The sequence below is a fragment of the Hemitrygon akajei genome, chromosome 20, assembly GCF_048418815.1.
Source record: "Hemitrygon akajei chromosome 20, sHemAka1.3, whole genome shotgun sequence".
Taxonomy (NCBI): Eukaryota; Metazoa; Chordata; class Chondrichthyes; order Myliobatiformes; family Dasyatidae; genus Hemitrygon; species Hemitrygon akajei.
Genome location: NC_133143.1, coordinates 59757896 through 59785324, shown reverse-complemented (window position 1 = coordinate 59785324; position 27429 = coordinate 59757896). Strand labels below are relative to the sequence as shown.

The 27429-nt window shown below is 43.1% G+C and overlaps 1 protein-coding gene across 2 annotated transcripts in view; it reads left to right on the top strand.

Moving 5' to 3' along the window:
• Positions 1-27429, top strand: part of osbpl3b (oxysterol binding protein-like 3b) — a 176928-nt gene that overhangs the window by 47694 nt on the left and 101805 nt on the right. For both annotated transcript variants that reach the window (XM_073024393.1, XM_073024392.1), the window contains exons 3-7: positions 9685-9801; positions 11924-11977; positions 13449-13562; positions 13647-13811; positions 26213-26345. In XM_073024393.1, coding sequence (XP_072880494.1) covers positions 9685-9801; positions 11924-11977; positions 13449-13562; positions 13647-13811; positions 26213-26345 — 583 coding nt within the window. The remainder of the gene's footprint in view (positions 1-9684; positions 9802-11923; positions 11978-13448; positions 13563-13646; positions 13812-26212; positions 26346-27429) is intronic.

Sequence of the window (27429 nt, the reverse complement as noted above, 5' to 3'; positions counted from 1 at the left end):
CTAAAGGGAGAGTCAAAAAAAAATTAGTGCAGCACACACAGCCCGTTGGAGGGGAATAAGCAGTCGCTGTTGTGGGCCAGAAGACAATGGGACATAGGAGCAGAAATAGGCCATTTGGCCCTCAGGTTTTCAGCAGGCCATCATGGCTGGTTTACCATCCCCCTCAACCCCATTCTCTTGCCTTCTCCATGTAACCTTTGATATCCTCAGTAATCAAGGAGCTCCACAAGCCATCAAGCAGTTGGTTCTTTTTTTACCCGCAGGCCTTTTATATTTCCGTTATGAGTGGAGTGTAACTTTTCTGGTAGTCGGTGACCATTTATTTGTTTTCACCTAAAGCAAATGTCACCTTGGAGACTTAAGTTGTCATCAGCTGTTCTTTGTTTGCTACACTGCACTATTCTTGGTTTGCTGTAAAGTTGCTGGCAGCTGCTGTACATAACTGAAGCCCATAATGGCTTCCAAAGGCACACAACATCATGCAGGAAACTTACTTACTCTCTGTGAGGATTGTAACCTCCTAAAAGATTCTTTCGTTTGGCACCTCCACCAAAATGAACGTACTTTCCTGTGAGATCCAGTAGTTTTTCTCATTATCAACAACTCTATGTTTAATGCTGTTTCCTGCGCATCATTATTTCACAAGACCTCATGTAGGAGAAGCATATCTCCTTCATTAACAAAAAGGCTCTGCAGAGGATGCGCAGTTGATAAAATTCCATCTTCCCCAGAACATACTGTTGCAATGCTATACGGCCATCATAGAGAGCATCCTCTCGTTGGCCGTTACTCTCTGGTTTGGTGCAGCATTGTATCTCAATTTACACAAACTACAGTGAACTGTCAGGTCAGCAGAAAATGACATTGGCTGCATTCTACCATCACCACAGGACTTGTACACGTCCAGGTCAAAGAATCGGGCTGGAAAGACACTGGACACTGGAAAGACTCTGCAAATTACCTTTCCCAGGAGCTCCCTTCTGGAAAGTGTGATAGAACTATTAACACAAAAACTTCACGCCATCTTAAAAGTTTCTTCTCCCCCCCCCCCCCCCCCCCCCCCCAGGCAGTTTATCTGATCAACCATTCTAGTTAACCCCCACCCCCTCTATCTGTTATCCCCATTATTGCACTGCACTGTAAACAATTTAAACCACATTGTAAATACATTCTGATATTTATGCTTTTATTCATTTTTTTCCATATTTGTACTTTTTAACCTCTATCTTTATAATTTCTATCATTATTTATTCCTTATCATTATTGAATGTTATCATTGTATGTCATGCCAACAACACTACAGCAAATGCCTGATAAATGTAAATGTACTTGCGACTATAGTTGATCCTTGTAACACTAAATTGAATTGAAGGTCACTTTTGCACGCTAAGGTTTATTTTTTTGATAGTCTTTTTGATAGGAGTTGTGTTCCCTTCTGACACCAGAGGGTCAGTGTCTGGGCTCAGATCATAACAAAGTGCCTTCGCTTGGGCGCCACGGTAGTGTAACGGTTAACGCAACGCTATTACAGGGCATTCTGGAGCTGGGAATTCAGTTTCAGTGCCATCTGTAAGGGGTTTGTACTTTCTCATGACTATGTATGTTTGCTCCCACAGTCCAAAGATGTACTGGTTGGTAAGTTAATTGGTTACTGTAATAGTCCTGTGATTAGGCTAGTGCTAGATAGGTGGGTTGCTGGGCGGTGTGACTCGTTGGGCCAAAAGTGCCGGTTAGATAGATAGATAGATAGATAGATACTTTATTCATCCCCATGGGGAAATTCAACTTTTTTCCAATGTCCCATACACTTGTTGTAGCAAAACTAATTACATACAATACTTAACTCAGTAAAAAATATGATATGCATCTAAATCACTATCTCAAAAAGCATTAATAATAGCTTTTAAAAAGTTCTTAAGTCCTGGCGGTTGAATTGTAAAGCCTAATGGCATTGGGGAGTATTGACCTCTTCATCCTGTCTGAGGAGCATTGCATCGACAGTAACCTGTCGCTGAAACTGCTTCTCTGTCTCTGGATGGTGCTATGTAGAGGATGTTCAGAGTTTTCCATAATTGACCGTAGCCTACTCAGCGCCCTTCGCTCAGCTACCGATGTTAAACTCTCCAGTACTTTGCCCACGACAGAGCCCGCCTTCCTTACCAGCTTATTAAGACGTGAGGCGTCCCTCTTCTTAATGCTTCCTCCCCAACTCGCCACCACAAAGAAGAGGGCGCTCTCCACAACTGACCTATAGAACATCTTCAGCATCTCACTACAGACATTGAATGACGCCAACCTTCTAAGGAAGTACAGTCGACTCTGTGCCTTCCTGCACAAGGCATCTGTGTTGGCAGTCCAGTCTAGCTTCTCGTCTAACTGTACTCCCAGATACTTGTAGGTCTTAACCTGCTCCACACATTCTCCATTAATGATCACTGGCTCCATATGAGGCCTAGATCTCCTAAAGTCCACCACCATCTCCTTGGTCTTGGTGATATTGAGACGCAGGTAGTTTGAGTTGCACCATATCACAAAGTCCTGTATCAGTTTCCTATACTCCTCCTCCTGTCCATTCCTGACACACCCCACTGTATCCCACTGTATCTGCGCTGTATCCCTAAATAAATGAATAAATGCCGCTGGGCCGCATTCACATGGGTTAAAATACAGCACTGGACGTGCTGCCTTCCACTACATGAACACAAAAGTGATATGTTCACGAATCTCAGGAGCAATTGACTGATCAAAATTTAAGTCCAAAGGTTTCAGATTCAGATTTACTTACCGCATGTGCATTGAAGCAGGCAGTGAAATGCATCGCACAAAAAGTGCTGGAGGAACTCAGCAGGCCAGGCAGCATCTAGGGAAAAGAGTAAACCTTTGACGTTTTGGGCTGAGGCTCTTCATCGGGTTTGGGAAGAAAGAGTCAGAGTAAGAAGGTGGGGAGGAGGGGAGGAAGAAGTTCAAGGTGGTAGGTAAGGTGAGGTGGTAGGTGATAGGTGAGGTGAGACCGGGAGAGAGGGGGGAGGGTGAAGTAAACTGGGAAGTTGATTGGTGAAAGAGATAAAGGGCTGGAGGAGTGGGAATCTGATAGGAGAGGGTAGAAGACCGTGGAAGAAAGGGAAGGGGGAGGATCACCAGAGGGAAGTGATGGACAGGTAAGGAGATAAGGTGAGAGAGGGAAATACAAATGGGAATGGTGAAGGGGAAGGAGCAATTACCAGAACTTAGGGAAATCGATGTTCATACCATCAGGTTGGAGGCTACCCAGACGTGTTGCTCCTCCAACCTGTGTGTAGAGGAGGCCAGTGGACTGACATGTTCGAATGGGGATGGGAAGTACAAACCCCATTTCCAGAAAAGTTGGGATATTTTCCAAAATGCAATAAAAACAGAAATCTGTGATATGTTAATTCACGTGAACCTTTATTTAACTGACAAAAGTACAAAGAAAAGATTTTCAGTCGTTTTACTGACCAACTTAATTGTATTTTGTAAATATACACAAATTTAGAATTTGATGGCTGCAACACACTCAACAAAAGTTGGGACAGAGGCATGTTTACCATTGTGTTACATCACCTTTCCTTTTAGTAACACTTTTGGAACTGATACTAATTGTAGTAGATTTGCAATTGGAAATTTTGTCCATTCTTGCTTGATATAAGACTTTAGCTGCTCAACAGTCCATGGTCTCTGTTGTCTGATTCTCCTCTTCATGATGCGCCATACATTTTCAATAGGAGATAGATCTGGACTGGCAGTAGGCCAGTCAAGCACACGCACTCTGTGTCTACAAAGCCACGCTGTTGTACCCCGTGCAGAATGTGGTCTGGCATCGTCCCGCTGAAATAAGCATGGACGTCCCGGGAAGAGACGTCGCCTTGATGGCAACATATGTCTCTCTAAAATCCTAATATATGCCTCAGAGTCAATGGTACCTTCACATACATGCAACTCACCCATGCCGTGGGCACTGATGCACCCCCATACCATCACAGATGCTGGCTTTTGCACCTTTCGCTGATAACAATCAGGATGGTCATTTTCATCTTTGGCACGGAGAACTCGACACCTGTTTTTTCTGAAAACTAGCTGAAATGTGGGCTCATCTGACCACAGCACACAGTTCCACAATCTTTCGGTCCATCTGAGATGAGCTCAGGCCCAGAGAACTCGCTGGCGTTTCTGCATAGAGTTGATGTATGGCTTCCTCCTTGCGTAATACAGTTTCAAGTTGCATTTCTGGATGTAGCAATAGACTGTGTTAAGTGACAATGGTTTTCCGAAGTACTCCCGAGCCCAGGTGGTTATAGTTATCATAGTAACATGACGGTTTCTTAGGCAGTGCCGCCTGAGGGCTCGAAGATCACGAGCATTCAACAGTGGTTTCCAACCTTGCCCTTTACGCACTGAGATGTCTTTGAATTCTCTGAATCTTTTCACAATATTATGTACTGTAGATGTTGAAAGACCTAAATTCTCTGCAATCTTGCGTTGGGAAATGTTTCTTTTGAACTGACTAACAATTCCCTCAGGAATTTTGGCACAAAGGGGTGAGCCATGACCCATCCTTGCTTGCAAAGACTGAGCCTTTGATGGACGCTACTTTTATACCCAGTCATGATACCTTACCTGCTACCAATTAGCCTGCTTAATGTGGAGTCTTCCAAACCGGTGTTACTTGAATATTCTGTGCACTTTTCAATCTTATTTTAACTCTGTCCCAACTTTTGTTGAGTGTGTTGCAGCCATCAAATTCTAAATTTGTGTATATTTACAAAATACAATTAAGTTGGTCAGTAAAAGTATTGAAAATCTTTTCTTTGTACTTTTGTCAGTTAAATAAAGGTTCACGTGAATTAACATATCACAGATTTTTGTTTTTATTGCATTTTGGAAAAAATCCCAATTTTTCTGGAAATGGGGTTTGTAGAATTGAAATGGGTGGCGACCAGGAGATCCTGCTTTTACTGGCGGATGGAGCGTAGGTGCTTGGCGAAGCAGTCTCCCAATCTACAACGGGTCTCACCGATACATCGGAAGCCACGACGAGAGCACCAGATACAGTAGGCAAGCCCAACAGACTCGCAGGTGAAATGTCGCCTCGCCTGATAGTGAGGGAGGAGGTGTAGGAGCAGGTGTATCACTTGTTCTGCTTGCAAGGATAAGTACCACGAGGGTGATCAGCGGGGAGGGACAAGTGGACAAGGGAGTCGCGTGGTGGGGGTGGGGTGCTTATTGTCTTATGGTAGGGAGCGATCCCTGCAGAAAGTGGAAAGTTGGGGAGGGGAAGATGTGCTTGGTGGTGGGATCCCACTGGAGATGGCAGAAGTTGGGGAGAATTATGTGCTGGACCCAGAGGCTAATGGGGTGGTCAGTGAGGACAAGAGGAATCCTGTCCCTGCTGGGGTGGTGACAGGATGTGCTGAGGGTAGATGTGTGTGAAATGGAAGAGGTGCAGGTGAGGGCAAGGTTGATGGTGGAGGAAGGGAAGCCCCTTTCTTTGAAGGAGGAGGACATCTCAGTAGTTCTGGAACGAAAAGCCTCATCCTGAGAGCAGATGCGGTGGAGATGGAGGAACTGAGAGAAGGGGATGGGATGGTGTCTTTACAAGTAACAGTGGGAAGAGGTATAGTCCAGGTAGCTGTGAGAATCAGTGGGTTTGTAAAAGGTATCAGTAAATAGACTGTGAAATACAGTGTGATCGGCAGTGAAATACATTGTTTGCATCAGCAACCAACACAACCTAAGGGTGTGCTGAGGCTGGTGCCAACATAGCATGTGCAAATGCTCATCAGAACAACAGCAGTGAAAACTAGCTCCATTTCTCTGTCACTCCCAAGCCCCTGGGCTTCCATCCTCCATTGGACCAGTGGACTCACAGGCAATGTGCCTCCGACTTCTCCAGTGGACCATAGACTCATTGACCCGGGCATTTGGCCTTCGAGCTTTGATTTCTGGACCTCTGATCAAGCTTCAGGATTCGATCTTTGGTATCGAGCTCAGGTCTAACCAATGATGTGACCCCCAAGCTCTAGATCGGGGTTCTCAACCTCTCTTATGCCATGGACCAATACCATTAAGAAGGGAGTCTGTGGACCCCAGGTCGGGAAACCCTGGTCTAGATGGTACATGGCTATTTAGTGTGTCAGATAGGAAGTAATCACTGGTATCGCAGAAGCTAGACTGGGGAAGGATCCAGTGTTCCACGCCACAGAGCATTTGAGATGTCAGCTTGTTATTTTTATTTCCACCACGAAAGGGAAAGAAAAAATGAATTTAAATTGTCACTATTGTCATGTACATTCAAATTGCATTGTCTGCTCCATTGATTCAGGTTTTGGCATCTCATCATAATTGCCATAGCAACCCATAACCACCCCACTACCATACAACTGGCAAGTTTTAGTTTTGCACATCTGAGATAATCTGACTGTTTGAAGTAACAGCATGCATTGCCTACTGAATATTGAAAGATCCAGAGAGAGTGGGTGTGTTTCCCATAGTGGGAGAGCCTTGGATTATAGGACAAAGACTCAGAATAGAAGGATGTCCCTTTAGAATGGAGAAACATAGAAACATAGAAAATAGGTGCAGGAGTAGGCCATTTGGCCCTTCGAGCCTGCACCACCATTCAGTATGATCATGGCTGATCATCCAACTCATAACCCTGTACCTGCTTTCTCTCCGTACCCCAGATCCCTTTAGCCACAAGGGCCATATCTAACTACCTCTTAAATATAGTCAATGAACCGGCCTCAACTGCTTCCTGTGGCAGAGAATTCCACAGATTCACCACTCTCTGTGTGAAGAAGTTTTTCCTCATCTCGGTCCTAAAAGGCTTCTAAGGATAAAGGGGAAGCCTTTTTAAGGATAAACTGTGACCCCTCGTTCTGGACTCCCCCAACATCGGAAACAATCTTCCTGCATCTAGCCTGTCCAATCCCTTTAGAATTTTATACGTTTCAATAAGATCCCCCCTCAATCTTCTAAATTCTAGTGAGTATAACCCTAGTCAATCCAGTCTTTCTTCATATGAAAGTCCTGCCATCCCAGGAATCAATCTGGTGAACCTTCTTTGTACTCCCTCTATGGCAAGAATGTCTTTCCTCAGATTAGGGGACCAAAACTGCACACAATACTCTAGGTGCGGTGTCACCAAGGCCTTGTACAACTGCAGTAGAACCTCTCTGCTCCTGTACTCAAATCCTTTTGCTATGAATGCCAACATACCATTTGCCTTTTTCACCGCCTGCTGTACCTGCATGCCCACCTTCAATGACTGGTGTACAATGACACCCAGGTCTCGTTGCACCTCCCCTTTTCCTAATCAGCCACCGTTCAGATAATAATCTGTTTTCCTGTTCTTGCAACCAAAGTGGATAACCTCACATTTATCCACATTAAATTGCATCTGCCATGGATTTGCCCACTCACCTAACCTATCAAAGTCACCCTGCATCCTCTTAGCATCCTCCTCACAGCTAACACCGCCGCCCAGCTTCGTGTCATCCGCAAACTTGGAGATGCTGCATTTAATTCCCTCGTCTAAATCATTAATATATATTGTAAACAACTGGGGTCCCAGCACTGAGCCTTGCGGTACCCCACTAGTCACTGCCTGCCATTCTGAAAAGGTCCCGTTTACTCCCACTCTTTGCTTCCTGTCCGCCAACCAATTCTCTATCCACATCAATACCATACCCCCAATACCATGTGCTTTAAGTTTGCACACTAATCTCCTGTGTGGGACCTTGTCAAAAGCCTTTTGAAAATCTAAATATACCACATCCACTGGCTCTCCCCTATCCACTCTACTAGTTACATCTTCAAAAAATTCCATAAGATTCGTCAGACATGATTTTCCTTTCACAAATCCATGCTGACTTTGTCCGATGATTTCACCTCTTTCCAAGTGTGCTGTTATCACATCTTTGATAACTGACTCTAGCATTTTCCCCACCATCGATGTCAGACTAACCGGTCTATAATTCCCCGGTTTTTCTCTCCCTCCTTTTTTAAAAAGGAGATGAGGAGAAATTTCTTTTACTAGAGGGTGGTGAATCTGTGCAATTCATTACCACTTATGGCTGTGGAGGCTGAGTCGCTGGGTATATTTAAAGCAGAGTTTGGTCGGTTTTTGATTTGTAAGAGTGTCGGAAGATTACGGAGTGAAGGCAGGAGAATGGAGTTGAGGGGGGAAATAAACTACTAGTTAAGATGACAGCACCAAACGTGTGTGACAGCTTTCTGGTAGTCAAAAAGCTAAGAAATCCGACTAAAAACATCACTAAAAATAACTTTTCTGAGGTAAATTGTGTTAAACTGTCACCACAAACAGTAAAGGGACAAGCGATGGCGAGGCGAGTTTGGGGGATGAGCCGAGACGGTGCGTTGCAGAATTGTTGCAGATGGAGTTCCGATGCCCGTACAACTGGCCTGGGAATGAGGTTGGATCACTGTGAGTGCCAAGAGGAGAAGTCAGGGCCTGGTCAGAGGAGATTCGATGCCCTTACATCTGGCCCTGGTGCAAGGTTGGATCACTCTGGGCGCTGAACTGATTTGAAGAGCTTGAGAGCGGCTTTGGGCTGGGTGATGGAATCTGGGTCCAGAGCGAGTTGCTAGGTGCAGGAGTGGTACCCGGACCCTAGTGCAAGGTGCGATACGTTGTTTAGACAGTCTTAACGCCAGCCCAGATCGGAGACGAGAGCGATTTTGCTCGCTTTCCGTGATGTTCACTCCTCTCTCCAGGGCGCCGGCGCCTTTTGCTGCCTGTTTGGTCAATCTAGACACCAGCCCAGGTAGACTGAAAAGGCAGAGTGTTGTTATTCGGGGCAAGAGCCGATTTCGCTCTTTCTCTGTAATGGTCACTCCTCTCTCTCTAGGGCGCAGAGCCTATGAAGACTGCCGTGGCTGTTGTGCTCTGCGCCCGCTAATATGATGTATTGATAAGTGAGGCTCAGGGGTTTGGATCTGAGGACTCAATTTTTGGTTCAGATTGTTGTTGTTCACTTCTATTGTTTGCATGATTTTTTTTTCCCTTTCTCTTGCTTAACGGGTGTTGGTCATTTATTTTTATTTTTTATATATGTTTTTCTTTAATTGGGTTATTTTGGACTTCTTGCTCTGTGGCTACCTGCGGACAAACAAATCTCAAGGTTTTACAATTTATGCATCCTTTGATAACAAACGCACTTTGAACTTGAAATCAGTCGTAATCTAATGGTGGAGCAAACTTGATGAGATGAATGGTCTAAATTTGTTCCTTTGTCTTAAAGTCTTATTACTACATTGTGAAAATGTAGTTATGCAAATGTACTGAGACTAAATTGCATCATTTGCCAGTTCTAAAGTTCTTACACATTTTAGCACAGTATTGCAATAATTTCAGCATTACTTATTGATATCATTTATACTTATGACTTCCGAGTGTACATTTTAATATTTTTGATACTGATAAATCATTTGGAATACTGGACCACAACAATGAAAAGCTGTTAGAGTCTGCTTTATTTGAATTGCCCATGGTGACAGTTTTAGGAAAAAGTATGGGATAAGAACTGAACAATTTGAATAAATTACCCAATGGGAACTGAAAAAGAGAGCAGTCATTTGCAGCCAACTGTGAAGTGTGCATTTTAAATGTACCATGAATTCTTTTTGAAAATTTGTTTTGAGCAGGACAGCTGGGAGATTGTGGAAGGGCTTCGCGACAGTACAAGCGCCATCCACGAGCCAGAGAAGCAGGAAGGGTACATGCTGAAGAAGAGGAAATGGCCCCTGAAAGGCTGGCATAAGGTGTGGTTAGTGGGGGGGGGAGCAATGTTGAAATATAGCGGTGTAAGAAAACAGAAATGTACCAAAATAATCACATTCATATTTGTTTGTTGGGTCATTGTACAGTACAGTACAGAAATAGGCTCTTCAGCCCATCGAGTAGCTGCTAGTGCTAAACTATTATTCTTCCTAGTCCTGTCAACCTGTGCCCGAACCACAGCCCTCCCATCCATGTACCTGTCCAAATTTCTCTTAGATGTAGAAATCGTACCCATATCCACCACTTCCACTGGCAGCTCGTTCCACCCTCTGGGTGAAAAAGCTCCCCCTCATGTTCCCCTTAAATATTTTACCTTTCACCCTTGCTCCAGGCCCTCTATCTAGTTCTTGCCTCACCCAAACTAGTTAAAGAAACTTGCTTGCATATACCCTATCTATACCCCTCATTATTTTGTATAGCTCTATCAAATCTCTCCTCACCCTCCTAAACTCCAGGGAATATAGTCCTAACCTATTTAACCTTTCCTTGTAAACTCAGGTCTCCAAATCTCACCAACATCCTTGTATATTTCCTCAGAACTCCTTCAATCTTATTGATAACTTTTTTTATAGGCAGGGGACCAGAACACAGTTACTACCATCCAGTTGTTGGGTTCCTGGCTGCCGGGGAGCTGTGGAAGCACAGCACTAAATGCCGTGTCACTTTCTTAGAACTGCCTGCTTGGATATTTGAAATGCAGGGGACGCACATGTTACATCTGTTGGGGGAGGAGGGGGGTCACAAAAATTCTACCTAAAAAATATATTGAGATAGAGAATATAATTTGCTCCCTAGCCCTGTTCTGTATTTGCACGTCCAAGTGACGTCCACCCTGTCTATAAACCTGTGAGGTCCGTGGGCCTTTGACGATGCTATATTAGCTATTGAATTTTCTTCCCAGATTTGGCTTGTCTGGTGAACTCTGGGCAAAGTATTCAATTGTGGACTTGCCTAGTGACTCAGCCAGAAATTTTTAATTGAAGTTAAGAAACTGAGTGGGTTATCCTGATAGGCATAGCTGCTTAAGTTGCTGCCTGACCAGCTCCCTGTGAACTGGGTTCAATCCCGACCTCCTGTGCTCTCTGAGTGGAGTTTGCGCCTCCTCCTTGTGAATGCATGAAATGTTAAAGGTTAGTTTTATTTGTCACATTTACATTGAAACATCGAAACATACAGTAAAATGTGCCATTTTTGCGCCAACGATTTTGTGCTTGTGCAGTCTCAGGTTAATAAGCTGCTGTGGGTGGTGTGTCCTCAAACTCTACCACTTGTATCTTTATTGGATCATAATGAATCATTTCAGGTTTTGTGTTAATTCTTATCTGCTTTTTCATAACCATTTGAGCTTGGTTAAAGGTTTCCTACAGCATCTGTTATCGTTGCTAACCCCTCTCCGTTACGGTAAATTTGACAGCTGTAGATGTTCCCATTGCACATGACAGTCAATGCAAGGAATATAAAGAATGATTTGTGTTCCTTGTTGAATGATTCAGCACCCTATCTGGAAATGAGGGTTGATTCTGACCTGATTTCTAGATTCATACGTGTAATTTGCGTAAGCCTGGAAGAAAGTACTATTGCAAGAATCATGGCTGGCACCAGATGTAGGTTACGTTTTTAGAAACATAAGAACATAGAAATCTACGGCCCTTTACAGGCCCTAGGCCCACAATGTTGTGCCAACCATGTAATCTACTCTAGAAACTGCCTAGGATTTCCCTACTGCATAGCCCTCTATTTTTCTAAGCTCCTAATTTTTTTCCCTGCCCTCATTGTGGGAAATTGTGAAATTGCTGCAGAGAGAGCAAGTGTGTTTTTAGACCTGGTCTTTGATTGTGGTGAAGATAGGAATCCCAGACCTGCTCTGCTATTATCCTGTTTCTTTAATTATATTCTTTTCCAGAATTAGATAAATCTCCAGTAAATACTTTTGAACATAGAACAGTACAGGCCCTTCATCCCACAATGTTGTGCTACCCTTTTAATCTTCTTTAAGGCCAATCCAACCCTTCCCTCCTACATAGCCCTCCATTTTTCAGTCATCCATGTGTCTATCTCGCAGTCCCTTAAATGACCCTAATATATCTTTGTTTTCACTTCCAGCGATACTTCTTCTTGGAGAAAGGGATCCTGAAGTACGCAAAGACTCAGGCTGATGTGAGTACGAAGTCAAGTTTATAGTCATTTAACTGTATACAAGTATAATTCCAAATGAGACTACCGGTACATTTCTCCAGACAAGGATGTAAAGCACAGTAGTATACATAACACACAATAACTTTAAGAAAGTAAGAATTAAGTCTACAAGTGATTTACAGATAGATAAACAAAGTAAAATGCATAAATTATATATCGTAGGTACAGTACAAATTATCTGGTGACACCTTGAATTTGATGCATCAGGGAGTTCAGAAGCCTAATGGCCTGAGGGAAGAAGCTAATTCCCATCCTGACCATTCTTGTTTATATGCATTGGAGTCTCTTGCCTGATGGTAGAAAGTCAAAGAGGATGCTGGATAGATGCGATTGATCCTTGATAATAATAAAGGCCTTGCCCTTCCCTTTGTATTAGAAGTACTTTTTGAACCCTTTCAAAGGATTCAGAAGCCCTAAGTTAAGAGTCATCTTTAGCTTTCCTAATATTGTTCTTGATAAACAAAAACCAGTTTTTAAAAAATAATGTATATCCTTTATTCTAATAATAACCCATCTTGGTAACCTGTTGTCACTTACAGAAATGATCATTCTGGAAAGGGGTGAATTGGTTTCCCTCTGCTACAGTGTAGAATGCCTCACAATTTGTCTTGTTATGATCTGGTTTATCTGCACTGCACTTTCTCGGTACCTGTTACACTTTCTTCTGCTTTGGTATTGTTCTACCTCACTGCACTGTGTAATGAGTTGATCTGTATGAACTGTATGCAAGACAGGCTTTTCACTACAGCTTGGTACATGTGACAATAATAAACCAATTCCAGTTCCATTATCATTAATTCCATAATTTCCATAATATGGTGATAGTTGCTTAATTTACTTCCCTGCATTGAAGTTTCTCTTCAGGAATGTATATTGATACTGACCAGTGCACCAAAAGTCAAAAAGCAATGGATATTTTACCTGGGCTGAGGTATCGGCATCTCATTTGTGCCAGCTTGAGGTAATTCCTTGATAACCTGGGGCCAAACTCTCTATGGTTAAAGGGGAAGTCACTGGATCATGTAAAGAAGAGGGGGGAGATGATAATTGCCATAAACATACTGGACCTGAAGGAGCTTTTCCTCCTGTCTGGGGTCCACAATGGAAACTAACAGTGGGTTCAGACCTTGTTTAGTTTGAGCTGCCAAATTCTTCAGGATTGGGTACCTCAGCCATCTGTAGTGAAGGACAGAAAGATTGTTTAAAATAGTTCTCTGTCTGTCAATACTTTAGAGCAGGGGTTCCCAACCTTTTATATGCCATGGACCATTAAGCAAGGGGTCCATGGATCCCAGACTGGGAATCCGTGGTTTACAGGAGAAATCCATTTGCTCGGAATGTCTCAGGAAATTTTGGTTCCTGCGTTTGACCTATAACCTTACATTCGCCAAGTGTTTCCGTTCCTTGTTGATAACTAAAGTTATTTTTTCAGATTCAGAAAGGAAAACTTCACGGCTGCATTGATGTCGGGCTGTCTGTGATGTCCATCAAGAAGAAGGCAAAATGTATCGATCTGGACACAGAAGAGCACATATATCATCTGAAGGTAATTGACAGCATCTCTCTGGCTGAATCCTAAGTGGACAATCTTTTCTTCCTGATGACACTCACTTAACTGTTTGTTTCCCAGGTGAAGGTCCAGGAGTTTTTTGACGAGTGGGTGGCAAAGTTGCGTCACCACAGGCTGTACCGCCAGAACGAAATTGCTAAGTTTCCCCATGATGTGACGAATCACTTCTTCCCTGTGTCGTCTGCTACAGACTCTTCGAGCTCTTTGAACTCCCCTTTACAGAAGGTAATGCACTAAACAAGTAAATATTTATCCAGGTTTACAATGTAAGAGGTTAACCTTTTGGGTTTTAAAAAAGAATGTTATAAACTACTTTTATTTTCCTGAGCATGTGATTTTATGTATTGTTTTTGCTTGTGATCTTTGCTCTCACCATGGTTCTTCCTGTAGTAGATTGACTTTGATATTCCTGAGCATAACACAATAGAAGCCTGTGCAGAACCTGGCCTTTTTGGTCAGAATCAGAAACAGGTTTATAATCACTGACCTACAGTATGTCATGAAATTTGTTTTCCGGCAGCAGTACAATGCAATACATAAACATTGCTGTAAAGCACAATATGAATATTTTAAAAAAAACAAATAAGTAGTGCAAAATAGTGAGTTAGTGTTCATGAATTCACGGACTGTTCAGAAATCTGGTGTAGAGGAAGAAACTGTTCCTAAGTCATTGAATTTAAGGTTTCAGGCTCCTGCATCTCTTCCTTGATGGTAGTAATGAGAAGAGGGCATGCTCTGAATGATGAGGGTCCTAGGTGGTCGATGTCACCTTGAGGCATCGGCTTTTGAAGATGTTGTCAACGGTGGGGAGGCTGGTGCCCATGATAGAGCTGGCTCGGTTTACAGCCCTCTGCAGCTTTTCCTGATCCTGTGCGTTGCCGCCTCCTTACCAGCTGGTGATGCAACCAGTCAGAATGCTCTCCACAGTACATCTGTAGAAATTTGCTGCAGTCTTTGGTGACGTACCAAATCTCCTTAGACTCCTAATGAAACAGAGCCACTGACGTGCCTTCTTTTTAACTGGGCCAAGATGGATCTTCAGAGATGTTGACATCCAGGAACTTGAAGCTGCTCACCCTTTCCACTGCTGACATCCCAATGGGACTGTTGCCTGGTTCTAAATTTGCCTCTATACATTGAGTTACTGCCACTTGATTGGTTGATTAGATAGTTGCATTAATGCGCAGGTGTACATCTGTACCTAATAAACTGGCCTCTCAGTGTACGGTTCAGAGATGGATAATGGGTTTCCAGGTCAAAAGGTTTTGTGATACTGCTTTTAATTTTCTTTTCAGCTTCTGAAAATGTTTCATGACCCTGGATTGTAGATCAATTTTATGTTCAGCACCTTTGAGAGAAGCATCAGAAAGTCCATTACATTATGTATCAGGAAAACTTCTTTTGGAAATTGAATTTTCTCTTGGGCCTTGCAGATTCTTATTTCAATACCTTGTTTACATCCTGTGAAGTGTTTTGCTTTTCTGAAGGAAGAATGAACATGTAGACACAAAAGTTCAACCTGATGATAGGCAACACAGTGCCTCTCAACAGCTCTGCCGCTCGAAGGACACGAGAATATTGCTGCATTGTCAGGTGACAAATGAGTTACACAGTGCTGAAAAGAAGCACTTTTATTCTAGATTTCAGTATTGAAGCTGGTACTGACCTACCAGCTAACAGTGCCATTAATATGCGTACACCCTGTCCACCAGGGCCCCTCAAGCTTAAACATAAAGACGAGCTTTATTTGCCTCATGCACGTCGAAGCATCAGTACAGCAAAATGCATTGTTTGCATCAGCAACCATCACAGTCTGAGGCTGTACTGGGGGCAGCCCACAGGTGTTGCCATGCTTCCATCACCAGCATAGCATAGACGAAGAAGTATTCTGAACAGAGGATGGGGCAAACATGGTTGACGGGGCAAGGCAGAGCAGAAGAGAGGGCATATAATGTAGCAAAAATTAGTGTGAAGTTAGAGGATTGGGAAGCTTGTAAAAACCATCAAAGGCAACTGGAAAAAAAAGCATAAGGAGAGAAAAGATGAAATATGAAGTTAAGCTGGCCAACAATATCAAAGAGGACTCCAGAAGATTTCAGATATATAAAGAGTAAAAGAGAGGCGCAAGTGGATATTGGTCCACTAGAAAATGACACTGAAGAGATAGTAATGGACAAAGAAACGGTAGATGAACTTAATAAACACAAAGTACACTGCAGATGCTGTGGTCAAATCAACACGTACAAAAGCTGGATGGACTCAGCAGGTCGGGCAGCATCCGTTGAAAAGGATTGAAAATTGACTGCACATTTCAACGGATGCTGCCCGACCTGCTGAGTTCATCCAGCTTTTGTATGTGTTGAACTTAATGAATATTTTGCGTCAGTGTAATTCACAAGCGGTATGCCAGAAATTCATGTGCCAGGAGGCAGAAGTCTTCTCCCTGACTTCTCAGTCCTGAAGAAGGTTGTTGGCCCGAAACATCGACTGCTTATTCATTTCCATAGATGCCCTCTGACCTGCTGAGTTCCTCTTGATCTGGATTTCCAGCATCTGCTGACTTTCTCATATTTAGAAGTGAGTGTAGTTACTGTTACCAAGGAGATTGGGCTGAAGGGTCTGAAGATAAATTAGTCGCCTGGATTAGATGGACAAACCCAGGGTTCTGAACGAAGTAGCTAAGAAATTGTACTAGTAATGATCTTTCAAGAATCACTAGATCCTGGAATGGTTCCGGAAGATTGGAAAATTGTAAATGTCACGCAACTCTTTAAGAAAGGAGGGAGGCAGAAGAAAGGAAGTTATAGGGAGGTAGTTTGATTTCAGTGGTTGGGAAGATGTTGGAGTCCCTTATTAAGTATGAGGTTTCAGGGTACTTGGAGATGCATAATAAAGTAGGCTAAAGTCAGCACGGCTTCCTTAAGGGGAAATCTTCCGTGACAAATCAGTTGGAATTCTTTGAGGAAATAACAGGCAGTTTAGACAAAGGAGAGTCAGTGGATGTTATTTTTTTGGGTTTTCAGAAGGCCTTTGACAAGATGCCACTCATGAGGCTGCTTAACAAGCTACAAGCCCATGGTAGTACAGGAAAGACACTAGCATGGATAGAAGATTGGATGATTGGCATGAGGCAAAGAGTGGGAATAAAGGCTGCCAGTGATTAGTGGTGTGCCACAGGGGGTGGGTTGTTAGGATCGCTTCTTCTCATGTTATATGAAAACGATGTGGATGATGGAATTGATAGCTTTGTGGCCAAATTCATCAACGATACAAAGATAGGTGGAGGGGCAGGTAGTTTTGAGGAAGCTGGGACAGATTGGGTGAATGGGCAAAGTGGCCGATGGAATATAGAATAGAAAAGTGTGTGGTCATGCACTTTAGTAGAAGGAGTACAGGTGCAGGTGCAAAGGCACTTGGGGGTCCTTGTGCAGGATTCCTTCAAGGTTAAATTGCAGGTTGAGTCAGTGGTAGGAAGGAAACTGCGATGTTAGCATCCATTTTAAGAGGACTAACGTAGCAGAGCAAGGACATGATGCTGAGGCTTTGTAAGACATTGGTTAGAGTGCACTTGGAGTATTGTGAGTAGCTTTGGGCGCATTATCAAAGAAAGGATGCTTTGGCATTGGAGACTGTCCAGAAGAGGTTCATGGAAATGATTCCAGAAAAGAAAAGGTTAATATATGAGGAGTGTTTGATGGTTCTCTAGTCCTGTACTTGCTGGAGTTCAGAAGGATGAAGGGGGATTGCATTGAAACCTATGAAATATTGAAAGGCCTAGATAGAGTGGACATTGAGAGGATGTTTCCTATAGGGGGTGAGTCTATGACCAGATGGCACGGCTTTAGAATAGAGGTACGTCCATTTACAGCAGAGGTGAGTAGGGATTTCTCCAGCCGTGGTGAATCTGTGGAATTCTTTGCCACAGATGGCTCTGCATAGGTGAAAAGGTTCCTTGTCAGGGTATTAGAGGTTATGGGGAGAAGGCAGGAGAATGGGGTTTGGAAGGAAAATATATCTGCCATGCTGGAATGGGGTTGCAGACTCAATGGGCTGAATGGTCTAATTCTGATCCTATGTCTTATGGTCACAACTTACTAACACTAACCTGTGCATCTTTGGAATGTGGAAGGAAACGGGAGCACCTGGAGGATATCTACACACTCACACAAATTCCTTACAGTGTCAGGAAACGAACCCCAATCACAGAACGCGGGGCACCGCAAAAATGCATCAGTAACCACCCCACTACCATGTCCTGACTTTCAGGGTAGTTACAGCTAACCTGTCCTTGCCTCACCCCACCGTCTGCACCAGTTCCCCGGAGCCCTCGATTCCCTGATCATTCGATGTTCGTTCTGTGACTGCTTAACCTTCTTTGAGGTGCTCTGGTTTCCTCCCACACTCCAAAGACGTACAGGCTGTTTGGTTACTGAAAATTGCCCCCAGTTGTTTGGGTGAATGGTATAATATGATGGTGGTGGGAATTGATAGGGTTTGAATTTGGGAAATGCTAGGAATAATTTACAGGGGAAATTATTTGGGGGTCAGTGAGCTAAGTGTCTTGTATTATATGGAAATGTATATATATATAGAGAATTCTGGATCACAGTGCCCAAAACTATCAACACTGATGAACGGGGGGTTAGAAACATGAGCTCAATGGTATTCCATAATATAGCCAACATTTATTTTTCTCTGACTGCAGCCAAACACTATGAAAATTCTGTCTAGCTTACTGCTGGCTTCTTGGCTTTTAAGTTGATATCATTTTAATAAAATCAAGGCAAACTAATTTCACAACTTCATGAACAGCTATAAATTCAGTCATCAGCATGTGGTTATCCTGGAAAGATGAGTGCTTAAAGTTCAACAGGAGCAGAAGACAGCAGGGGGTTCCAGATGATCTGTGCTGATTAACAATCTGATATCAGGATCAGGTTTAATATCACTGGCATATGTCATGAAATGTGATGTAATGCCTTAGCAGTACATTGCAAAACATAATAATAAAAGCTGTGGATTACACTACATATATATTTATATATATATATATTGCTTTAAAAAGTTAAAATTAAGTAAGTAGAGCAAAAATAGATGTAGTGCCAGGAAGCATTGTATTTTTTGACTCGGGTTCTAATGTAAAGTTGTAAGATACTTAAAACCATCTTCTCCACATTGGAGGTCTGTCTGTGTAGGTGGGAGGGAGGAAGGGATCTTATTTATCCTTTCCTTCCCTCCAATATTGTTTTGTCACTGCGTTCAGAGCATGACGGCACCAGATTTGTGGGGACATTTGCGGGCTGCCCCCAGCACATCCTTGGGTTGTGTTGATTGTTAATGCAAATAACACTTTTCACAGCACATCCTCATTCTATATTCTCTCCATAGTCACACCAAACTCCACCCAAACCCCCCTCCTCTGAGATTCTACTACCTATCTAAACACTTGAAGCAATTTAACTGGACAATTAAACTGCCACCCATTGTTGTGAGACAGAAAGTTCAGGATAAAATTTATTATCAGAGTACATGCATGCCACCACATACAACCCTGAGATTCTTTTTCTGCGGGTATACTTAGTGAATCTATAGAATAGTAACTGTAAACAGGATCTGTAAACTGTAAACAAACTGTGCAAATGTGGATAATAAATAAATAGCAATAAATAACGAACATGAAATAACAAGATAAAAGAGTCCTTAAATGAGTATAACTATCCCCTTTTGTTCAAGAGCCTGATGGTTGACGAGTAGTAACTGCTCTTGAACCTGGCAGTGCGAGTCCTGAGGCACTTGTACCTTTACCTGATGACAGCAGTGAGAAAAGAGCACAGTATAGATCTTTGATGATGGATGGATGCTGCTTTTCTACATCAATGTTTCATGTAGATGTGCTCAATGGTTGGGAGGGTTTTACTCATGATGTACTGGGCCGAATCCACTACCTTCTATAGGGTTTTTCGCTCAAAGGCATTGGTGTTCCCATATCAGGCCATAATGCAGCCAGTCAGCACACTTTCCAGCACCGATCTGTAAAAGTTTCCCAAGGTTTTTGATGACATGCTGAATGTCTGCAGACTCCTGAGGAAGTAGAGGTGCTGTCATTCTTTCATTGCAGTTATATTTATATGATGGATCCAGGACAGGTTCTCTGAGGCAGCGATACCCAGGAATTTAGAGTTTCTGATCCTCCGATGAGTACTGGCTCATGGACCTCTGGTTTCCCTCTCCTGAAGTTCCTTGGTCTTATTGACATTGAGTGAAAGGTTATTGTTATTAGACCACTCAGCCAAATTTTCAATCTCCCAGTTGGTCAGCACAGGTTTTCAGTACTCGGCCAGGTACTCCAGCTGGACCAGATGCTTTGCTTAGATTTATTCTCTTGAAGGCAGCCCGCACGTCATCTTCAGATACCGAGACCAAATGATCATTGGGAGACATGGGGGATATGCAATGGTTCCTCCCTGTTCTGGTGGTCAAAGTGAACATAGAAGGCATTGAACTCATTTGGAATGAAGCTCTGCTGTCCCCTATGTCACAAGATTTAGCTTTGTAGGAGGTTATGGCATTCAAACTCTGCCACAGCGGTCAAGCATCCCTCGTTGATTCCAGTCTAGTCTGGAATCTTCACTTTGCCCAAGAGATGACTTTCCGGACATCATACCTGCACCTCTTGTAGTATTCTTGATCTCCAGATTTGAATGCCTCTCATCTGGCTCTCAACAGATTCCAGATTTCATTGTTCATCCGGAGCTTCTGATTGGGGAAAACCCTGAATGATTTTGTGGGGACACACTCATCCTTAGCTGTTTTAATGAAGCCTGTAATGACTCTTGTGTAGTCATTCAGGTCCTCAAATGAGTTCTTGAACACGGCCCGTCTACTGACTCAAGGCAATCCTGTAACCGTTCCTCAGCCTTCCTCAACCACCTCTTGGTTGTCTTGATCTCTGGAGCCTCGTTCTTTAGGCTCTGTCTGTATGCTGGTAGCAGGAGTACAGCCAAATGATCCGACTTGCCAAACTGCGGTCTCAGGAATGAACTATAGGTATCTTGCTTATCGTGGTATAGCTGTGGTCTAGTGTGTTAGGACCTCTGATGCAACAGGTTACATTCTGGTGATAATTTGGCGAGGTTTTTTTCAAACAGGCCTAGTTAAAGTTGCCAGCTATAATTTGAGCTGTTTCGTGTTTATAGTCAACATAGTGCAATTTCATGAGTGCTTGCTTATAATTGGCCTCTGGCGGTCAGGATCACAGACGAGTGCTCTGGAGCCAAATAGGATGGTCTACATTTAATTGCTAGTTGTTCTAAGTCAGGGGAACAAGAAGTTGACATAACCTCAATGATCATGCACCAGTGAGAATTGACTAAAAAGCGTATGCCGCCAACTCTTTCCTTACCAGAGTTCATGGTTTGATCCATTCTGAAAATCGTAAGACCTTCTGGTTGTATCACTGCATCCGGTGTATCAGCATTTAACCAAGTTTCAGTGCAACAAACAATCGGGATCTGCCTTTGATACAGCAGCCTTGCCCTGAGATCGTCAATCTGATTTTCTAGCGACTGCATATTCCCCAACAAGAAACTAGGTAGGGGAGGCCACATCCCTCTTAAGCTTCAGCTTGGCTTGAATTCCGCCTCTCCTGACGTGTTTTCGGCCTTGGCGTTGATCCTTAAAGGCATGCTTAACTACTCTGTATGTGATAAAGAAATTAATCTGAAGCTAAATCTTATTTATTGAGGTACAGTGCAGAATAGGCTCCTCGGGCCTTTTGAGCCGCGCTGCCAGCAACCCCCGATTTAACCCTAGCCTAGTAGGCAGCCATCGATCCCAGGGGATTATGGGTTTGTGCCTCTGGTGGACTGTGTCCTCTCCAGGGCACAAGCCTAGGTGGGAAGATTTGAAGAACCAGCTGTTGCCCGTGCAGCGGGTTCCCCCTCTCCACGTCACTGATGTAGTCCAAGGGAAGGGCAAGTGCCGATACAGCTTGGCACCAGTGTCGTCGCAGAGGTTGCCAGAGTGAAGTTGTAAGCACCATCCAACTGCCTTAGGGACCCCAGCTCCAGATTTCTTCATCAGGGTTTACTCCCAAAGCCTTTCCCATGGGTGGGTATAGCCACAAAGCAGCAGGGGTTTAAATCAGAGTTTTCCTTTTTCTTAATGGGCTGCTGTCCAAGACTGACGAGACCCACCTGCCCGAAGCAACTGGTTTTGAGGCACCAGTGGTCCGCCATTGCTCCTTCTCTTGTCAGTAGAAACAGTTCCGCCAGGCCTAGTAGCTAAGCCACACGTGAAGGCCAAGAGTTGGACTTGGTTGTCAGAGGCGGTTAGAGTCGCATGCCACTTGCAGGACATTATAGGTAGTGGGAGCTTATCCCCACTACCACCCTGGCTATGACAGCCTCAGGAACCCTAGCCTAATCACGAGACAATTGAGAGTGACCAGTGAACGAGTACGTCTTTGCACTGCAGGAGGAAACTGAAGCACCCAGAGGGAACCCACGCTGGTATGGAGAGAGCATACAAACTCCTTACAGATGGCGGCAGAATTTTTAGAACATTTGTAGATTGTCTGACAGAAATTAGATTCTGGTGAGAAGAAGATCCAATTTTCCTCTTTTGTCTTTCCATTCCCCTCTTGCTGCATAATACGGTGTCAATTAGCCACCTTGATTTATTTGAGGTGAGCGTCAGGAATACTTACCTTTAATGTCAGTCTGTAGCAATTGTTGGTCCAACCCTCATCATTTGTGTTGTGTCAAATACTGTGGACGGGAAATGCTGAGAGGTAGTGTTGTTATGCGTGAATCAGGGTTGGGTGCATATAATCCCCTGATTATTTCTTATTTGCTTTGATATGGCTGGATTGGAGCAACAATTGAATCCAGTTTGCTTCGGTCAAAATGAAAAAAAAACACTGAGCCACACACACTGAACACTGGAGGAACACAGCAGGTCGGGCAGCATCTTTGGAAAGGAATAAACAGTTGACAGTTCGGGTTGAGACACTTCTTCAGGACTGGGAAGGAAGGGGGAAGGCACCAGAATAAAATGATGGGGGTGGGTTGGGGAAGGAGGACTTGCTAGAAGGTGACAGAAGCCAGGTGTGTTGGAAAGGTGAAGTATTTTTTCTTAAAAATTATGATAGTTGTCTTATGGTGCAACGTTTTGATGAGGATTGGCACAGTTATATCCTGCTGGATTCTGCAGAGGTTATTTCAAATAGAGTGGCCATAACAACTAAGCCCTGTAGTGGCACAGTAGCATAATAGTGATTGCAATCATGTTACAGTGCCAGAGATCACCAATCAGGGTTTAATTCTCGCTGCTGTCTGTAAGGAGCTTGTATATTCTCCCTGTGACCGCATGGGTTTCCTCCGGGTGTTCCCATTTCCTCACACATTCCAAAGACGTACAGTTAGGGTTAAGGTAAGTGAGCTGTGGGCATGCTACGTTGGCACTAGAACCATGGCCACACTTTCCGACTACCTCCAGCGCAATCCTCGCTGATTTGATTTGTGCAAATGACGCCATTCACTGTACACTTTGATGTATGGGTGACAAATAAAGGTAATCTTTAACTTAGCTGTTCAGATTTGTTTTAGAACTTCCTGCATTTTCTGTTGCAAATCAAATCCACTGTGCCTTGTGGGGAATTTACATACTTATTTGCGATCGTGATTGTCAGGCCACAGACGCTCCAAGGGGCTCAGACGGGCACCTCTAATTGTTTCCAGAAGACCAGTTCACCAGCTCGAAGCCTCATGTGTTTCCTGAGAATGGGGAGGTCTTTGCTGTCTTTTCATACAAATTAATTCAGTGCCGCTGCTTCACAGCCTGGATAGAGAGGGGAAATACTAGCCAATGCCTGTAACCATTGAATCAGTGGTTCTGTTGAGGAACAGGTTGGTATGTGAGTCCAGGTACCAAATGTCTGGAATGAATATTTGCATGGGAAATGGAAGCTACATAAAATAAACATAATGGGATCTTTTTCATCCACCTGAGAGTACAGTGGGTTTAATGTTAGCTTGAAAGACAACACCACTAATGGTGAAGCCTTGCCTCAGTACTGGACCAAAAGATCGGGCTTCATTTCCATGGTTAATTTTTCTTTTAAAATAGGTGTACTTTCTGATGATTTGCTTTTACAAGAATACTTTTAGATTTGGTATATATCATGGCATTTTCTAAATACTTAAAATCTTTCTTGCGTACCTCACTAAATGTTAGGAGACAGCTGTTCAGACAGTCTGGATGTTCCTGTATAAGAATCAGCTTAGTTAATGTACAAGTACTTTGAGGAAATGAGAAGGTGAACAGTTAGCTGGCCTTTTCTGAAAGAGGATTTGAATGCAAAATCAGAAGCAAGTTTATTATCACTGGCACATGTTGAGCAATTTGCTGTTTTGTAGCTGCAGAACATTGCAATACATTAAAAAAAACTATAAATTGCAATAAGACATATATAGTGTTGGCACGTGGCCAAATAGTTAAGGCGTTCGTCTAGTGATCTGAAGATCACTAGTTCGAGCCTTGGCTGAGGCTGTGTGTGTGTCCTTGAGCAAGGCACTTAACCACACAGGAGTGAAAATGAAATTATTTCAGTACTTCGACAAGTTAGGAACTACGAAGAGTTGGAAGGTATCGACAATCATCTTGAATAGTACAATTAAAGCAAAAGTCTACAGGATGTAATTATCAAAAGCATTGTTGAATGCAGTCCACTATGTGTACTTAGCATCTGCGCTGATTTTGTTCAAGTACAGTCAATCAAGAGAACACATTAGCTTACACTGACTGAATTCCTCAATTAATAACTATTAGGAACTAATATATAATTTTGTAGTACTGTAGTATTTTGGTAGTGTTCTAATTTATTCTGTATTTCATTTAAGTACATAATTTGTTACTCAGTTAAGCAGTATTCCCATTAATTTGGTTAATCAGGGCAGCCACCTATTTGGGACAATGCCTATGTAACAAAAACTAATTGAGAAAATAGCCTGAATATCCTTATCTATTTGGGACACTGTGCTGCTTAAATGGGACAGCAGAATGTTGCCGAATAATTTCTAACCGAAGTCAGTAGCATGCACTTGTATAATGGTATACGGTAGCAGGTCCGCACAGACACACTCCCATTCTGCGCTGGTCACTTTTCATCTTTTATTGCTGCTGTTTCACATATTTATACAACTGCTTGTTTTATTATAATAGTGTCAGTAGCATTATAGTGTCTTACATAAGCATGCACCTGACACTTTGTCAACCTGTCAGTCTTCAGGCTAAGACACTCAAGGACTTGGGCTACTTTTGTTTTGTGATCGTACGTGATGGGTCGTGACTACATGTACTGTATTTTGCACCTTCGCCCTAGAGGAACATTGTTTTGTTTGAAGGTATACACGTCTCTGGTTGAAAGACAATAATCTTGAAGTTGAACTTGATGTACCTTTATAAGAAGTACAAAAAGAGAGCAAAGATAGTGAGGTAATATTCAGGGACTATTCAGAAATCTGATGGCGGAGAAGTAGCTGTTTCAATAATGTTGAATGTGTGTCTTCATGTTCCCGTATCACCTTCCTGATGGTAGTAATGAGAAGAGGGCGGTGAGTGTCCTTAATGATGGATGTCACCTTTTTAAGGCATCGTCTTCTGAAGGTGCAAACATGAACATGTCTTGCTGAATATTTAAGAATCTGAGACCATATACCTTACAGGTCTGCTTTCCCTACCCACAGAAACCTTGGCAGATTTTTTCCTGGGATGGGAGATTAAACAGATTAGGTTTGTATGCCGCTGAGTTTGGAAGATTGAGAGTTGACTGCAGTGAGTCATATAGAATTCTTGTGGCACTTGTTGGAATAAGTACAAGGATGATGATTTCTCTAGATGAGGCATTTTTTGAGAAGGCAAGAGTTTTGAAAGGAAGGCTTCGCTGTCCTCGGACTAAGAGGGTGGCGCAGCTTCAGTCTACGAGTATATCAAAAACACTGATCAATCATTTCCACTGTTATTAACAAATCTGAAGGGTGTGGGGTTAGTGAAGGAAGGTGAAGCTGAGGTAGGAGATCAGGATGACATAGTAGAGAAAGCGCACAATTTTATAGTGCCAGTGATTAGCTCTATAAGGAGTTTGTATGTTCTCTCCATGACTACATGGGTTTCCTCCAGGTGCTCCAGTTTCCTCCCACAGTCCAAAGACATACTGGTTAGGGTTGGTGAGTCGAGGGCATGCAATATGGGGGCAGAAAGCATGGCCTCACTTGCAGGCTGCCCCCAGCACAATCCTCAGATTTTAGTTGTTAACACAAAACGACAGATTTCTCTGTATGTTTTCATGTTTCGAATGGCATGTAACAAATAAAGCTGATTTTTTTTTAAAAAAAAGTCTTCAATCTTTTGATTGGTAGTTATTTCATAGATTGGTAGAACAGGATAGGGAGGGGAAAATTACCCACTGTTTTTGGATGGACTAAAATGTATTTAAATGTAATGATGTAAGCCAAGTGTTATATTTGTGAACTATCCCAACTGCAAAGAAATTGTCATAATTAAGCAAATTGCATTCATCATGAATTCACTGCAGTTATTTTTTTAATCTTTCTTTCTCTTCCCAGTTGAAGAGAGGAAGTTTATGCAAGCAGATGTCATTCCAGATTAGCCCTGGTTTTCCTGTCAATCATTCTAACAGCCAGTCGAAGGTGGCAGCGTGGTTGCAAAGTTCCGAAGATATAGACAAGTGCTCAAAAGGTGAGAACACTTGTACTTGGAATGAAAGCAAAAGTGGACTAAAGTATTTGATGGTGAGACTTAATTGGCCATTTACTTCCCCTGTAGAACTTCCCAGAGAGTTGTAAGTCTGCTCTCTTCTTCTGTTCTATCCCCTCCCTATTACTGACTATTAATACGTGAACTCTTCCTGCTCATGCCTGTGGAGTGATTTGCAATTTTCTCTGTCACCACATTATTGGGTACAGGAAGTGTCTAATGATTGTGGTTTTCTGTGTTGTAGTCCACCCACTGCAAGGTTTGACATGTATCTTCAGAGACGTTCTTCTCCACACTTCTATTGAAATGTGTTATTATTTGAGTTGCTGTCGACTTCCTGACTGCGTGACCCAGTCTGGCCATCCTTTCTGATCTCTCTCATAAACAGGGCATTTATGTCCACAAAGCTGCCACTCACTGGGTGTTTATTTTTGTTTATCCCGCCGTTCTCTGTAAAGTCTAGAGATTGTTGTACGTGAGCATCGCAGGGAGATCAGCAGTTTCTGAGATGCTCAGTTGGTCCCGCCTGGCACCAACTATCATTCTGCGGACAAAGTCACTTAGATCACATTTAGACAATAGACAATAGGTGTGCAGAAGTAGACCATTCGGCCCTTTGAGCCTGCACCGCCATTCTGAGATCGTGGCTGATCATCTACTATCAATACCCGGTTCCTACCTTGTCCCCATATCCCTTGATTCCCCTATCCATAAGATATCTATCTAGCTCCTTCTTGAAAGCATCCAGAGGATTGGCCTCCACTGCCTTCCGAGGCAGTGCATTCCAGACCCCCACAACTCTCTGGGAGAAGAAGTTTTTCCTTAACTCTGTCCTAAATGACCTACCCCTTATTCTCAAACCATGCCCTCTGGTACTGGACTCTCCCAGCATCTGGAACATATTTCCTGCCTCTATCTTGTCCAATCCCTTAATAATCTTATATGTTGCAATCAGATCCCCTCTCAATCTCCCCCATTCTGATGTTTGTCCTGAACAACAACTGAACCTCTTGACCATGTCTGCATGCTTTTGTACATTTTGCTGCCATGTGATTGGCTGATTAGA